Source organism: Conger conger, chromosome 1, assembly GCF_963514075.1.
Source record: "Conger conger chromosome 1, fConCon1.1, whole genome shotgun sequence".
In the NCBI taxonomy this organism is placed as follows: Eukaryota; Metazoa; Chordata; class Actinopteri; order Anguilliformes; family Congridae; genus Conger; species Conger conger.
In genome coordinates, this window is record NC_083760.1 from 22810135 (window position 1) to 22824489 (window position 14355).

The window sequence follows — 14355 nt, forward strand, 5'->3', positions numbered from 1 at the left end:
TGGCAACAGTCAGACAGACTGGGAACCTCTCTTATATCCTTTTCCAGATGGAAGCAGGGCAGAAGTCTTTAGTAAAAACCTGAACATTTTATCACAGTTGTACTTGTGAGATAGTGCTTGTGATACAAACAGTGAAGTAACAAATCTTTTTAAGGGGTAATATGTGGTTCAGTTTACAAAAAAGGATGCAATGTGGTATGCATCTTGATTTAACATCTCTGAGATTTTCAAATGCACACAGTAATGAAGCACAAACACATTATCTTTGTATACTGTACACACAGACTTTGGCTAGATGTCTATACTAAAGCCATCGTTCTTACCGTCTTCCTCTGAAACACATAGGGCTCCATGTTTGTGTATATGCTAAAATGTCTGGCCAGAGGCCAATAATGCACAAGTTGAATCAGTTATACACCGCATTTGTAGCTTAATCATAAATGAGGGACTGATGACCGCAAATGATAACCACAGAGGCACATGGACATCTGCACAAACGGACACATGAAATATGCACCCCTTCACACAAAGTATGCACCACTCAATCGCTTCTTTGTCTGAAGGCTCTCTGCCTGCTGACCTCCTGACCTCTTGCTACTTCACTTCTGCACCAACCTGGGAAATAAAGAGCCGAAAAGCACAAGAATGCGTGGCAGCAGTTTCCATTTTTAATTGAACTTACAGCACTTCAAAGACTCTGACACAAAACCAGCTCTGCCAGAGAGTGGTCATTACCCACAGAGTCCTTCAATCTCCGCTCTGTGTAAAATCCGCATTTAGGCTCTGATGACAGAATGTTTGTTTTTCCTTATTCTTCTGCAAAAATAAATGATTTGGAGGAGGCTATAATTAGGATTTCAGCTGGAGACTTAAACACTCAATTTCCTGCAAAGGATGAAAATAAGCCTGGACAAAACTAGAAAGCTACTGTGCTGCCAAAATAGGTCCAAATGAAGAATATTTCACTTTTAATTGTACGTGTTTGCAATTGTTTGACCCCTAAAGATTCACAGTGGACTGCAACTGAACTGACATATGTTGGGAGACCAATTAGAATTTGGTTACTCTTTGTGAATATTTATAATAATAAACATTTTTCCAGCCCTGTAATTGTTTACATTTACAATTTATTGTATTCACACATTGTATTATCTTTATATGTAAGACCACAGATGGAAAAGGAGATCACAGGATTCATTAAATATCCAATCGAATGATTCAGATTTATGGGTACATTCAATATTTACATTTACATGGATGTTGTCTGTAGTGTCATCTCTCCACTGTGTGCATTCATATACAGTGAGCTCCATAAGCCTTGGGACAAAGACATAACTTTTCTTGATTTGGCTCTGGACTCCACAATTTTATATTTGTAGTCAAACACTTCAGTTATACGGTTTCATCTTTTATTAAACAGTTTTTCTTTTATACATTTTGGTTTCACCATGTAGAAATTACAGAAATTACACCCATTTCAGGGAACCATAACATTTAGGATAAATGGCTTCAAAGGTGTTCAAACTTCCTCAGTGCAGGTATTAGAGAGCGTATTTCTCAGCCTCATATTGGCTTCCTTGACTTTCAATCGGCTCAACTCTGGTCCTCATGCTGACAAATGTTAAATCAGATGCCAAAGGCAATCAAAAACATAGAATCAAGTCTAGATGATACTTGCACTAACCAAGCGACTGAACACATCTGACTAATCAGAAACACCTGTGAAGCCATTTGTCTCAAATGTTATGGCATCCTAAAAGGGGGGACTATGTATAAAAAGTGCTGTAATTTATGGGGTGAAAAAAACAAAATGTATAAAATACTCTTCAATAAAAGCTGAAAATCTGCACTTTAATGGCACTTGAATTGTTGTATTATAAATCTAAAATTGTGGAGTACAGAACAATCTCAAGAAAAAATATGACTTTGTCCTAAGACTTATGGAGCTCACTGTATATATCCACAAGATGGTCTGAAATAGATTTCTTTTGGCATCCACTATCGCGGCAGTCAAAAATAAAATGATTAAGCCTTTATTGGAAAAAGAATTATAATTTTTTAAGTCAGTAAAACAACTAGCAGGAGCAGAAACCCAGAGGACAGTACTGGGTGTGTTTTCATGGTGGAAGTTCTCTGATGTGCTTTTCAAACTTTTTTTGTGGAAACCCCAACCTTGTGGTGCTCTCCTCTATTCATTTCTCAGATGGTCGCAAACACTGTGAACAGCATAATTAGCAATTTGTGGGCTACAGTCACATGGGACAAGCAAGATTTTGATTTGCATCCAGTCCCTGTGGGCATGAGCCCCGCCTTATAATATTAAAAATCAAATCTAAAAAGCCCTCGAGATACAACTCCCACAAAAAAAAAATCTGTGGATCTGTACTTAAGAAGAGCCCACTCGTTATTATATCCAGTGTCCACCAGCTACATGGAGGTCACTTGAAAATAACAGAATTACATTGTAGGAATGGTATCTGCTGTTTACTAAGTTGTGATGCAAGAGCTTTGTTTTGGACTTGAGGTTGCAGCTGGAGAGAAATGACCATGTAAAATGGAGTTTACTAGGGATCACACAGATGATATTCCAAGATTGTTGTTGAAAAAAGAACGGAGATGTAACTGCCCTTGGCATCTCAGCATATTCTGAAGTTTTGGAGAATTCAGACCCAGCTTTAGTAATCATAAGCGAGATTTACGAGTCAAGAAGATTGCAGATTCCAGGTAAAATTCAACGTTATGCCTGGACCTTTTCATGAAGACTTTTGCTGCACTGGATCCACAGGACTCCATGAGCAACAGTGTGCAACATTGACCTCAACACACCTCATACTACAAGCTACAGGGTCAAACCACTTGAAAGGCCTACACAATAATCCCACAAAGATGGGTTTCCCATGGGTGAAGGGGTCCACGCAGATACACTCAGTGATCACTTTATTAGGTAGACCTGTACACCAGCTTGTTAATGCACACATTTAATCAGCCAATCATGTGGCAGCAACTAAATGCATAAAAGCGTGTAGACAAAGTCAAGAGCTATTTTTCAGATCTAATGTCAGAATGGGGAAAAAATGTGATCGAAGTGACTATGACTATGGTATGATTGTTAGTGTCAGACAGGGTGGTTTGAGTATCTCAGAAACTGCTGATCTCCTGGGATTTTCATGCACAATTGTCACATCCAGTGAGAAGCAGTTCTACAGGCAGAAACATGTTGTTAATGAGAGAGATCAGAAGAGAAGGGCCAGACTGGTCAAAGCTGACAGGGAGGTAATAGTAACACAAATAACCACACATTACAACAGTGGTATGCCGAAGAGCATCTCTGAATAAGCACTGTGTCAAATAGGCTAAAGCAGCTGAAGACCAATAAGTCTAATAAATCCCTAATAAAGAGCACACTGAATGTATCTCATCATAAAGTGTGATCCCTATGCCTAGAAGAGTAATTGGCAATGAATGAGCACAGTTGATAAGAGATGGGGGGAGATGTACAGTGATGTGAAATGAGCTAAATCCACATTCCTTGTCAGAATGAGGTTTAGGTGTCTTTGTCCCCTGGATTTCTGGCTCAGTAATTTCAGTCCATGCAGCATATGTCAGGCCATGCTGGATTGTCAGACGAAAAGGGAGTTTTTTTTCTTCTTCAAGGCACAGCAAGAGAACTTCAAGGACAAAACAAACCACAGTCAGTTTACATTCATTTTGGTGAGAAGATCACCAGCCCATACCCTAGCACAAAGGACATCGCGCAATGTTACAAAACCAACAGACTTAATGACAAGTACATAATCGAGGCAAATGAATAACACTATAGAAATGCACAAGAAATTTACACTGCTAAGCATTGGCACCAGTATGGGGGTTGGCCAAGAAAAGAGAGAATGTCTTCAGGATAGAATTACATATGAGTAGACCTTGATGAGAAATTGCACTTAAAGCTTAATCTCAAGCAAAAGTAGTCTGCCTTGCCTCATACAGTGCTACTGCTGCATTCTCAAACAACATGCGGAGGGGGTCAGAAACTTGGATGGGGTTTGGGCTACATATCCCAAGATGCAATGTGGTATCAGGCATAATAATCTGAGTCATAGCCTGGTAATGTTTCTTGGCACTCCGGATAACTGGCTGTGTTTTTCAAATTCGAAATGTACTTCTCTGTGCCAGCACTGAGCTTATTAGCTGCTGTGTCCATTTCCCTTGGTGCTTTCAAACCCAGTTCGATACCAACCAATTTTCTGTTTCTACTTCTACTCTGTAAATGCCTTTTTATCACCAGCAGATGCCTCCTTTACAAGCAAGATTTCACCAGCAGATGCCTTTTCTTGTGATGTGTTTACAAGCAAGATTTCACCAATGACATTACAAACCAATGGTGGTAATAGCAATTATGTTCGTAATAATAATAATGATAATAATAATAATAATAATAATAATCATAATAATAATAATGACAAGAATACTAACCGCAATGATAGTAATCATAGTAACAGCAATAGATGTTTTGAATGTCGTTTTGAATAAATAGAACAATAAAACCAAGTAGAGGTCATTGCCTCAGCTGTGTGCCCATGCCTTTGGTCCCAAACGGGGAGCGTTTTACACTCTTCAGCTCCACACTGGCCTATGCCACTGCCTCCTGTGTGCGCTGTGCTCTCACTGCAGATGGCTTCACAGCCCTCTGTTCCACCTCTTAGACATGGCAGAGCCTCCCCCCCCCGTTTCCCAGACTGTGGGGGGTTGGGGGTTGGTGTGTGACCTGATGCTCAAAGCACAGGGTTCTGCGATAAATGGTCGGGTGGCACAGAGCGGTTAGAGCCACGCTGCCAACATTCACCTGTCACAGCCGACGTCCCAAGCCACCGACTCAGACATCTGTTCCCTCTCCTCCGGCCAAAGCCGACACAGACACACAAACCCAAATGGGCCAGGCTTAGAAAAAAAAAAGAAAGAAAAAAAACGGCGAAAAGGAGTGTGAGAGCAGCCGTTGGGGGTTTGACGTCTGGCTCTATGCCGGTCGATAGCGCGCAGCGAGTACATTTTTTTCAGAGAGAACTGGTTATTCTCCAAGGTGAGGAGGCTTTGCACTCAAGTTATGTGCAGTTGGCATATGTGGTTATTTTGTCACTCTCATACCCCAGTCCTACAGTGTCAGACACTGGGAACTGGCTTTGCTTACTCTTGGCAAGGAGGGCCCATGTCAGCGGTGGCACCAGTGAACCGAGCCCTGGTTTGAAAGGTTTAAACAGAGGGGAGGCGTAGGAACTCTCCGGAAAGCTGAGTTTGAGGCTTTGAGGCAGTCGGGTTGAATGTTAAGTTTGAAGGAAAACTGCAGCACATCATTCTTTACTTCGTGGCGGTGTATCGTTTAGGAGCAGGCTGTCACTGCTGGAGATGGGGTACGGGGGCCGTGGGTGTTACTGGTAGCCCTCCTGGGCATCTGTGAGGGGGCTAGAGGGAAAGGGGTCCTGGGGCTCGGGGGGGTCCTGCAGCTCCGTTTCGTAGGTCTGTGACTGGACCTCTTCCTCAGCCTCCCGGGAGGACCCTCTCCGGGCCCCCATGGTGCCGTAGCTCTGGTGCGCCGGGGAGGCCATGGGAGTCAGGCCCAGCTCTGGCTCCTGGAGCACAGAGGCCACAAACAGCTGAGGGGAAACAGGAGACGGAGGGTCAGTACAGCAAACAGCAGGATTACATGGTAAACACAAGATACTCATCATAAAACCTGTACCTGGCATCTCAGAGAACAATCAGTGAAGCCATCACACGACAAAAAAAAGTCTGCCCTAAAGTCTTTTAGTCTTATGAGAGAAAGGTAATAGAAATAAGATTTTTAAGTCTAAATATAAGACTAAAATGCTTTTAAAAAACGTTTTTGTTTTTGCAGTCCATCTTTATGCTAATTGAAATAACCTTCGTAAAAACCTTGTCGTGACATCTGAGTTGTTATAGATGGGCTATAACTCGTGATCTGCCTCTAACTGTGAAAGTGCTAACAGAGAAGATGGGAAAGGGGTGGAGGGCGTTACATACATTGGAGTTGGGAGTGGACGACACACTGCTCCTCTCCGTGTCATTGAAGCCCCCTTCTGCTGGCTGATCAGACATCTGAAATAGCACAGCGGAACTTCAGTCTCTAACACGCACAGACACACCTAAAAACGCATGCCCAGACACACACGTACAGGCTGATAAGAACACAATGAACACATACTTGTTGGATGATGAGTTGGGTTAGCGTGGGAAAAAACAATTATTGTATAATTAGATATAATTATAAAATCAAATACTCATGAATATCACAACATAAAGACAATGGATGCAGGGGATTGGGTGTCACTATGTGGACCGACGCACGTACACACATGTACTCACATACCGATGCACGCACACACGTACTCACATACCGATACATGCACACACGTACTCACATAACGAAACACGTACACACACGTACTCACATACCGACGCACGCACACACACGTACTCACATACCAATACATGCACACACGTACTCACATAACGACACGTACACACACGTACTCACATAACGACACACGTACACACACGTACTCACATACCGATGCACGCACACACGTACTCACATACCCACTCACGCACACACGTACTCACATACCCATGCACGCGCACACATGCACACAACAGGGCATTTATCAGACTCCCGTTTTGGTTTCTGGCCTGAGAACTAACTGTTACATTTATCGGCCATCGACAATAAGACTCCCGGCCGTGTCCGAAAGGAGTGGCTGACCTGGTAGCTGGTGGGCTTGGCAGGCTGTAGTTTCTTCAGACAGACACGGAAGAGGGAGAAAGCCAGGCAGAGCAGCAGGGACACAAAGGTGAAGAGGGTGATGGGACGCATCGGGCCTGGTCACAGGAAGAGAAGACAAACCTCAGAGCGCTCGTCTCCGCAGACACAATAACAATAACCCCTCTCCTACTCTACATCCGATTACTGCCGTCCCATGACCCAGAGAGATTTAACCTTGCGTTTGAATTACTATCCTTCAACGGTCCCTGAATGGCACGGTCAAAGGTCCACTTATATAACTGAGCAGCTAATTATGATGTTTATCAAAACAGTACAGTAAACAGTACACAGACAAGATTTAATTTATTTTGCACAAGGTGCATTTTCACAATAAATCACACAAAGAAGATGGACAACAATTAAAACCAAACAAACATCAATTAAGGTCATCTGAGCTCCAGAAAGGGAAAAGATAGCCTTGAGTAGCAACTGAATATCATTTGAGACTGCAACATTCAAAGTCATTCAACAGAGGCATTCTTAAATGTAAATATTCCACTGGAAGTAAGTAGATAATCCCAAAATACAGTCAGGTCCATAAATATTGGGACATCAACACAATTCTCCTATTTTTGGCTCTATACACCACCACAATGGGTTTGAAATGAAACGAACAAGATATGCTTTAATTGCAGACTTTCAGCTTTAATTTGAGGGTATTTACATCCAAATCAGGTGAACGGTGTAGGAATTACAACAGTTTCTATATGTGCCTCCCACAATTGGCTGCTCAGCTGTTCCATGGCCAGGTGTGTGTTATTCCCTCATTATCTCATTTACAAGGAGCAGATAAAAGGTCTAGAGTTCATTTCAAGTGTGCTATTTGCATTTGGAATCTGTTGCTGTCAACTCTCAATATGAGATCCAAAGAGCTGTCACTATCAGTGAAGCAAGCCATCATTAGGCTGAAAAATCAAAACAAACCCATCAGAGAGATAGCAAAAACATTAGGTGTGGCCAAATCAGCTGTTTGAAACATTGTTAAAAAGAAAGAACGCACCGGTGAGCTCAGCAACACCAAAAGACCCGGAAGACCACGGAAAACAACTGTGGTGGATGACAGAAGAATTCTTTCCCTGGTGAAGAAAAACCCCTTCACAACAGTTGGCCAGATCAAGAACACTCTCCAGGAGGTAGGTGTATGTGTCAAAGTCAACAATCAAGAGAAGACTTCACCAGAGTGAATACAGAGGGTTCACCACAAGATGTAAACCATTGGTGAGCCCCAAAAACAGGAAGACCAGATTAGAGTTTGCCAAACAACACCTAAAAAAGCCTTTACAGTTCTGAAACAACATCCTATGGATAGATGAGACAAAGATCAACCAGAATGATGGGAAGAGAAGAGTATGGAGAAGGAAAGGAACTGCTCATGATCCAAAACATACCACCTCATCAGTGAAGCATGGTAGTGGTAGTGTAATGGCGTGGGCATGTATGGCTGCCAATGGAACTGGTTCCCTTGTATTTATTGATGATGTGACTGCTGACAAAAGCAGCAGGATGAATTCTGAAGTGTTTTGGGCAATATTATCTGCTCATATTCAGCCAAATGCTTCAGAACTCATTGGACGGTGCAGATGGACAATGACCCGAAGCATACTGCGAAAGCAACCAAAGAGTTTTTTAAGGCAAAGAAGTGGAATGTTATGCAATGGCCAAGTCAATCACCTGACCTGAATCCGATTGAACATGCATTTCACTTGCTGAAGACAAAACTGAAGGGAAAATGCCCCAAGAACAAGCAGGAACTAAAGACAGTTGCAGTAGAGGCCTGGCAGAGCATCACCACGGATGAAACCCAGTGTCTGGTGATGTCTATGCGTTCCAGACTTCAGGCTGTAATTGACTGCAAAGGATTTGCAACCAAGTATTAAAAAGTGAAAGTTTGATTTATGATTGTTAGTTTGTCCCATTACTTTTGGTCCCTTAAAAAGTGGGAGGCACATATACAAACTGTTGTAATTCCTACACCGTTCACCTGATTTGGATGTAAATACCCTCAAATTAAAGCTGGAAGTCTGCAGATAAAGCACATCCATTGTGGTGGTGTATAGAGCCAAGCGTGAATTAAGTGGCACAGCATCAGCGGGTTCGACAGAAGTATGCACCGCAGGCTACTGCTCTGCATAAAACAGCAATTAAAGCACTGATCAAAACAGATGGCATCAAGAAATGCTGAGAGGATTTTAACATTGATTTTTAAAAAGTGACTGTGGTTGTGTCCAGAGTATAACAGGAGCGTGACTACAGAACAAGGTTTTCCTCTGTCAATAGAAGTCCCTTCTGAATCATGTAAGACCTGATGAGACATTTGGTATTTTGCTGGTAGCATTCACCATTTGGAGTATCATTAACAGTGCATCAGTTTTTAACCCAGATTTGTGGAAATATCATACCAACTACTAGGTGTTGTATTCATCATCCCTTCAAAAACAGCTAACTTCAACTCTACAGCTTTTTAAATTATTGCTGCATGTCTCCAGTTGTAAATAATGACTGTCACTTGAAAACATTGTTGTCAATCATCATCTGGGCTTAACTGGTACTAATTACTTCGGCAGTTGATTGGAGTGGTGCAGTCAGGATAATTGTTTGACGTGTGACTTGACAAAAAGAATGTTGACCTTTTGTTGGTGGAGTACTAAATGAATGTACATTCAAGTAAAAAAAAAACGGAGAGAAACTGGTGGTTGGTTTTCTCACGTTTACTTCAGTGCTCTCAGTAAGCCGAGCGTATAGCATCTGAGGGTGTGCATGGTCGTAAAGACAGGAAGCAGGAAGTACCCAGTCTGAGCACGGAGAAGAAGAGCAGCCAGAACATGCAGAGGACGGGAGCCACGATGACCTGGCTGACTGCCGCGGAGTGGATGCGCTGGTTGAGTTTGGTAGGGACGTAGGCGTAGTAGATGTTGTAACGGTCCACCAGGTGCTTCAGGACCAAGTACAGCAGTCCTGTGACCAAAGAGAGAGGACAGGTTACCTCACAGAAAGCCTACAAAAACCTAACATGCACAGCCAGGCACATAACTTACAAGGCCAACTTTCTCAAGGCCAGACTTTGATATGAATACCACTGGCAGTATGGGGCCAGTGTGTAAGCAGTATTTGTGTGACTTGTTGTTTGCTTTAAATACTTTTAAAAAAGCTTTCTTTTGACAGCTTTTGATGTTGTTCGCTGGATCTTGATCAATAACCCTAATGCACCAGACATCTATCATTTATTCATGGGACTCAACCTTGAAAAGAAAACTTCATAGCACCATCGACTTCAAAGTCATCATAATGATATTTATGATGCAAGACTTTTTGAATTTAGTTAGCACAATTCCACAGTTGTATTTAATGACTGAGTGACCAACGGCCAACAGCTGTCTCTACATAAAGTAGGTCTAGACATTATATGGGGACAAAACCATGCAAATATGGTAATACAGCCAATTTGTTAATGGCCTCAACCGGTGGAACATTTATATCATATACAATATGTACAGTAACTACTCTCAGTAATCTCTGTATTACATATGAAATTGCAAGTTAAATGCTTCAATCTAAGCCAAGGATTATGGACACAATGAAGAATAAAGCAGAAAAAAGATTGTATGCTTTACTTTTTTTGACCCTGACCAGTGACGAGAAGGTGGATTTAAATCTTCAGGGTTAAATCTCAGAAAGGCACACAAAACTTAACTCTCAAGATCAACAACCCAGTAAGCTTTCCTGGAGCAAGGCAGGGTGCTAAACTATGCATAACCACTATAACACATAATCAAGTTAGGTAACACCGAGTTTGAGCGAAGCGATTGGTGGACGCTAGAAGACTCGAACGCCCATAAATTCAGGAGCGAATGTGAGAAGACGCGGCTAACGCCAGGCCGGGTGAAACATCCCAGCCCTGATTCCGATTGGAAGGTGTCAGGAGTATGTGTGTGTAGTAAACAGAGAGGCAGCACAGGAGAAGAGTGGGCGTCTGGCTCGCGGCTCTCTGCGCCACTGGGTCTGCAGCAGATTCACACAATCTGTGCCATTCTGTGCCGCTCCATCAAGGGCTGTCGGGCTGTCGGGCCGGTCGGGGAGTGCGGGGGTGTCGGGAGAGATGCTCGGGCTCCCACACGGAGGAGACGGAGGAACAACACTTCCACTTCATCCCACACGCGCATGGTCGCAACGCACTAGTTTGCACGCACGTGGAAAAACACACACACACAAGTACAGAGATACACACAAGCACACACGCACACGGAAACACACACACATATACAAGTACAGAGATACACACAAGCACACACGCACACGGAAACACACACACATATACAAGTACAGATATACACACAAGCACGCTTGCACACAGAAATGCACACACACTCACAAACACACACACACACACACACACACACACACACACACACACAAGTACAGAGATACACACAAGCATGGTTGCACACGGAAACACACACACACACACACCTACAAGTAGAGATACACACAAGCACCTTAACCACATAGTGATTGTTTTATCTAAACTGTTTGTTTGCCGGAGTACAGAGCGAAAACAAAAAAAAAAAAATGTGTCACTGTCCAAATACTTACGGACTGCACTGTACATGTGAAAAGATACACGCTCACATGCATGTCTGTAGACACATTAAACATGCACATGCATCCAGAAACATATACACATGCACATTCTATGCAACAGACATTCACACATGCAGGTGCACACACACTCATATCCAGTGTTTGGAATCTTGGTATTAGCAATTAGCACTTTTTTATCCGTGCATTGCCAAATAGGGTATTCTGAATCGAACACACCCCTACTTGTAGTCTGAAGCAGATGAAACAATACTTACCGTATGAACTATTATTAAAGCAAATAATGATCCCTAACAGTAACACATGCCTTCTTAATCATCAGACTCAAATTCGATTTCCAACTTTCATGAAGCCCATCACGGTTTCAAAGTGTATATTTTTTGCTAGCCTTTAGCTAAATCCCTGTAGACATGGGTATCAAGTGATCAGACTACAAAGCCACGGCTGTCTGGAGGAGGTTTGAAATGCAGAAAGCCTTTAACTTGTAAAAAGATCAAGATAGGACTGAGGAACACGCTGAGAATCGGGCACAACTGACCGAAGGGAACGATGATGGGGCAAGTGATACTGTAGGTCATGCTGACGGAGAAGATGCACATGGTCCAGGCGTACTCCAGGCCGAACTGGAACTCATAAGCCTGGCTCTGGGGAAGGAGAAGGGAACGTTTCAGGGGGAGAGAGGTAAAGTCCTGACTGGCCTTGATGATTAACTGCAATTAAGCAGTGCAATCACATTATGGTGGCTTCATGTTTAGTGAGCATTAATAATTCACAGTGCTTCAGTACCAATCAGAGACGAAAAAGAGAGGCTTTCCTGCCTATGAATCAATGTCTACGTATCGTTTATATGGAACATTTCAAAGTATTGTTGGTAATTACAAATTATTTCCCTATGGCAGGGGTGCACAACTCTGGGCCTTGAGGGCTGATCTGCGTACTGGTTTTTGTTCCAACCAATTGCCAATCTGACAGCTCTATAAATGAGCCTGGTTCAACCTCTAATGGATAGGCTACAGCAGCAGAAGACAATTAAGTCTAAAGAATAAGTCAAATAAATACCTAATAAAGTGCTCACTGAGTGTATATCTCATCATAAAATGGGATCCATATGCCTAGTAGAGTAATTGGGCAATGAATGAGCACAGTTGATAAGAGATGGGGGGAGATATACAGTAATGTGAAATGAGCTGAATCTACATAATTACCTAATAAAGTGCCCAGTGAGTATAGTATGAAGGAGTGAGTACACAGTCTGAAGTTGAGGGGAAATTCTATTAAAACCCATGAAGAAACAGAAAATGCACAAGCTTTACCTGGCCAGTTATTCTTCTCGACTTGAATACAGTATGTTCAGTGGAATACACCTTTAATTACATGAAACGTTTGAGTACTCTGAACAGGTGGTTGCTAAGGTGTTACTAGATGGTTGCTAAGGTCTTGCAGGGTGGTTGCTATGGTGTAGGAAATGCAGGCACACTAATAATAATAATAAGCCTGTGGGACAACAATAGTGTGTTTCGGCATGAATCCAAGGGCAACATTAATAATAAATAAATAAATAAATAAAAATATGATACTAACATGAAACTAAAATCCTACTACTACCAATAGTCATAAAATAATATAATTTTTATAATTGTTTTTATTACAATTATTATTTGTATTTATTATTATTATTACTGTAACTGACAAACTAACTGCCACAACACCAGTGCAGCAGTAATTCCTGCTCCAATCACAGTATTAGTCCAGCCACTGCCAAACAAATGAATCCACCCTTCATCACCTAAATTTCAGTCCTGCCAAGCGCTTGATTGACACAGCAGTCCTGCATCAGCAGTACTGTATGAAAGCGGACACGTATCACATAGACCAGCGGTAACGCGGAGGTCCTTGCGCCTGACGCAGTGGCGTGTGCGGGCGTGGAGCATGTGCAGGCGTGGAGCGTGTAACTTGTGCAGGCGTGAAGCGTGTAACCTGTGCGGGCGTGGAGCGTGTAACGTGTGCGGGCGTGGAGCGTGAAACGTGTGCGGGCGTGGAGCGTGTAACGTGTGCGGGCGTGGAGCGTGTAACGTGTGCGGGCGTGGAGCGTGCGCGTGCAAGGTCTCACCCTCTTCACGTGGATGCGCTCGGCCTCAGACTTGGCGAAGCTGAGGCGCAGGGCGTACACCATCAGCGCCGGGATGCGCAGCAGCTCCATGGCGGTGCCGATCAGGCTGGAGGTGATGACGTAGTTCACGAAGAAGGCCCCATTGTCAGGCAGAAACACACACCTGAGGGTGGGGAGGAGGACGTTGGGGGTTATCATACTTATTATTATTATTATTGCTATGATTATACATTATATGGCAGCCTCATGCAGTGCCTGTATACCAGTGGTCACCAACCCTGTTCCCGGAGATCTATCATCCTGTAGGTTTCCATTGCAACCCAAATTTAGCACACTTGATTCTACTAATTAGCAGCGCAACAGGATCTTTAGCTGTTGAATTAGGTGTGCTTTGCTGAGGTTGGAGTAAAAACCAACAGGACAGTTCCCACAGGAGAACCCCAATCTGGAAGTGTTATAGTCAGGAACAGGTCAACTCATTGCATTCAGGAAATCTAAGTAAACAGTGTTTCAATGTTCTCCTTCTCTTTGCTTGCAGACACTCGGATGAAAACCCCTGACACAGCAGAGAGACGGACATGACTTTTGAAGGCACTTACTGAAATTTGACATCCCTTTCATCCAGGAAGTGAATGTCAAAAAGCCACCGGAAAAATAAATCCAAGCTATAAAAGAAGAGGATAACTGGCATTACAAAGAGCTCTCATTCGAACCCAGTGCTGTCAGACTCACAGTGTTGCTACAATCACAGAACCAGACTCAGACTTAGCAAAATAGAAAGACCCAGTCAAGAGCAACAAGGACAAAATAAACAATA

The 14355-nt window shown here is 42.9% G+C and overlaps 1 protein-coding gene across 1 annotated transcript in view; it reads right to left on the minus strand.

Annotated features, from left to right (window-relative positions):
* Window positions 1–646: 646 nt before the first annotated feature.
* tmem63c (transmembrane protein 63C) overlaps window positions 647–14355 on the minus strand; it is a 30985-nt gene continuing 17276 nt past the window's right edge. The window contains exons 16-22 of the mRNA XM_061231694.1: window positions 14138–14203; window positions 13539–13701; window positions 11967–12072; window positions 9620–9787; window positions 6773–6888; window positions 6034–6108; window positions 647–5645 (exon numbers count right to left, since the gene is read on the minus strand). Of these exons, the coding sequence (XP_061087678.1) occupies window positions 5421–5645; window positions 6034–6108; window positions 6773–6888; window positions 9620–9787; window positions 11967–12072; window positions 13539–13701; window positions 14138–14203 (919 nt within the window). The 3' untranslated portion in view covers window positions 647–5420. The remainder of the gene's footprint in view (window positions 5646–6033; window positions 6109–6772; window positions 6889–9619; window positions 9788–11966; window positions 12073–13538; window positions 13702–14137; window positions 14204–14355) is intronic.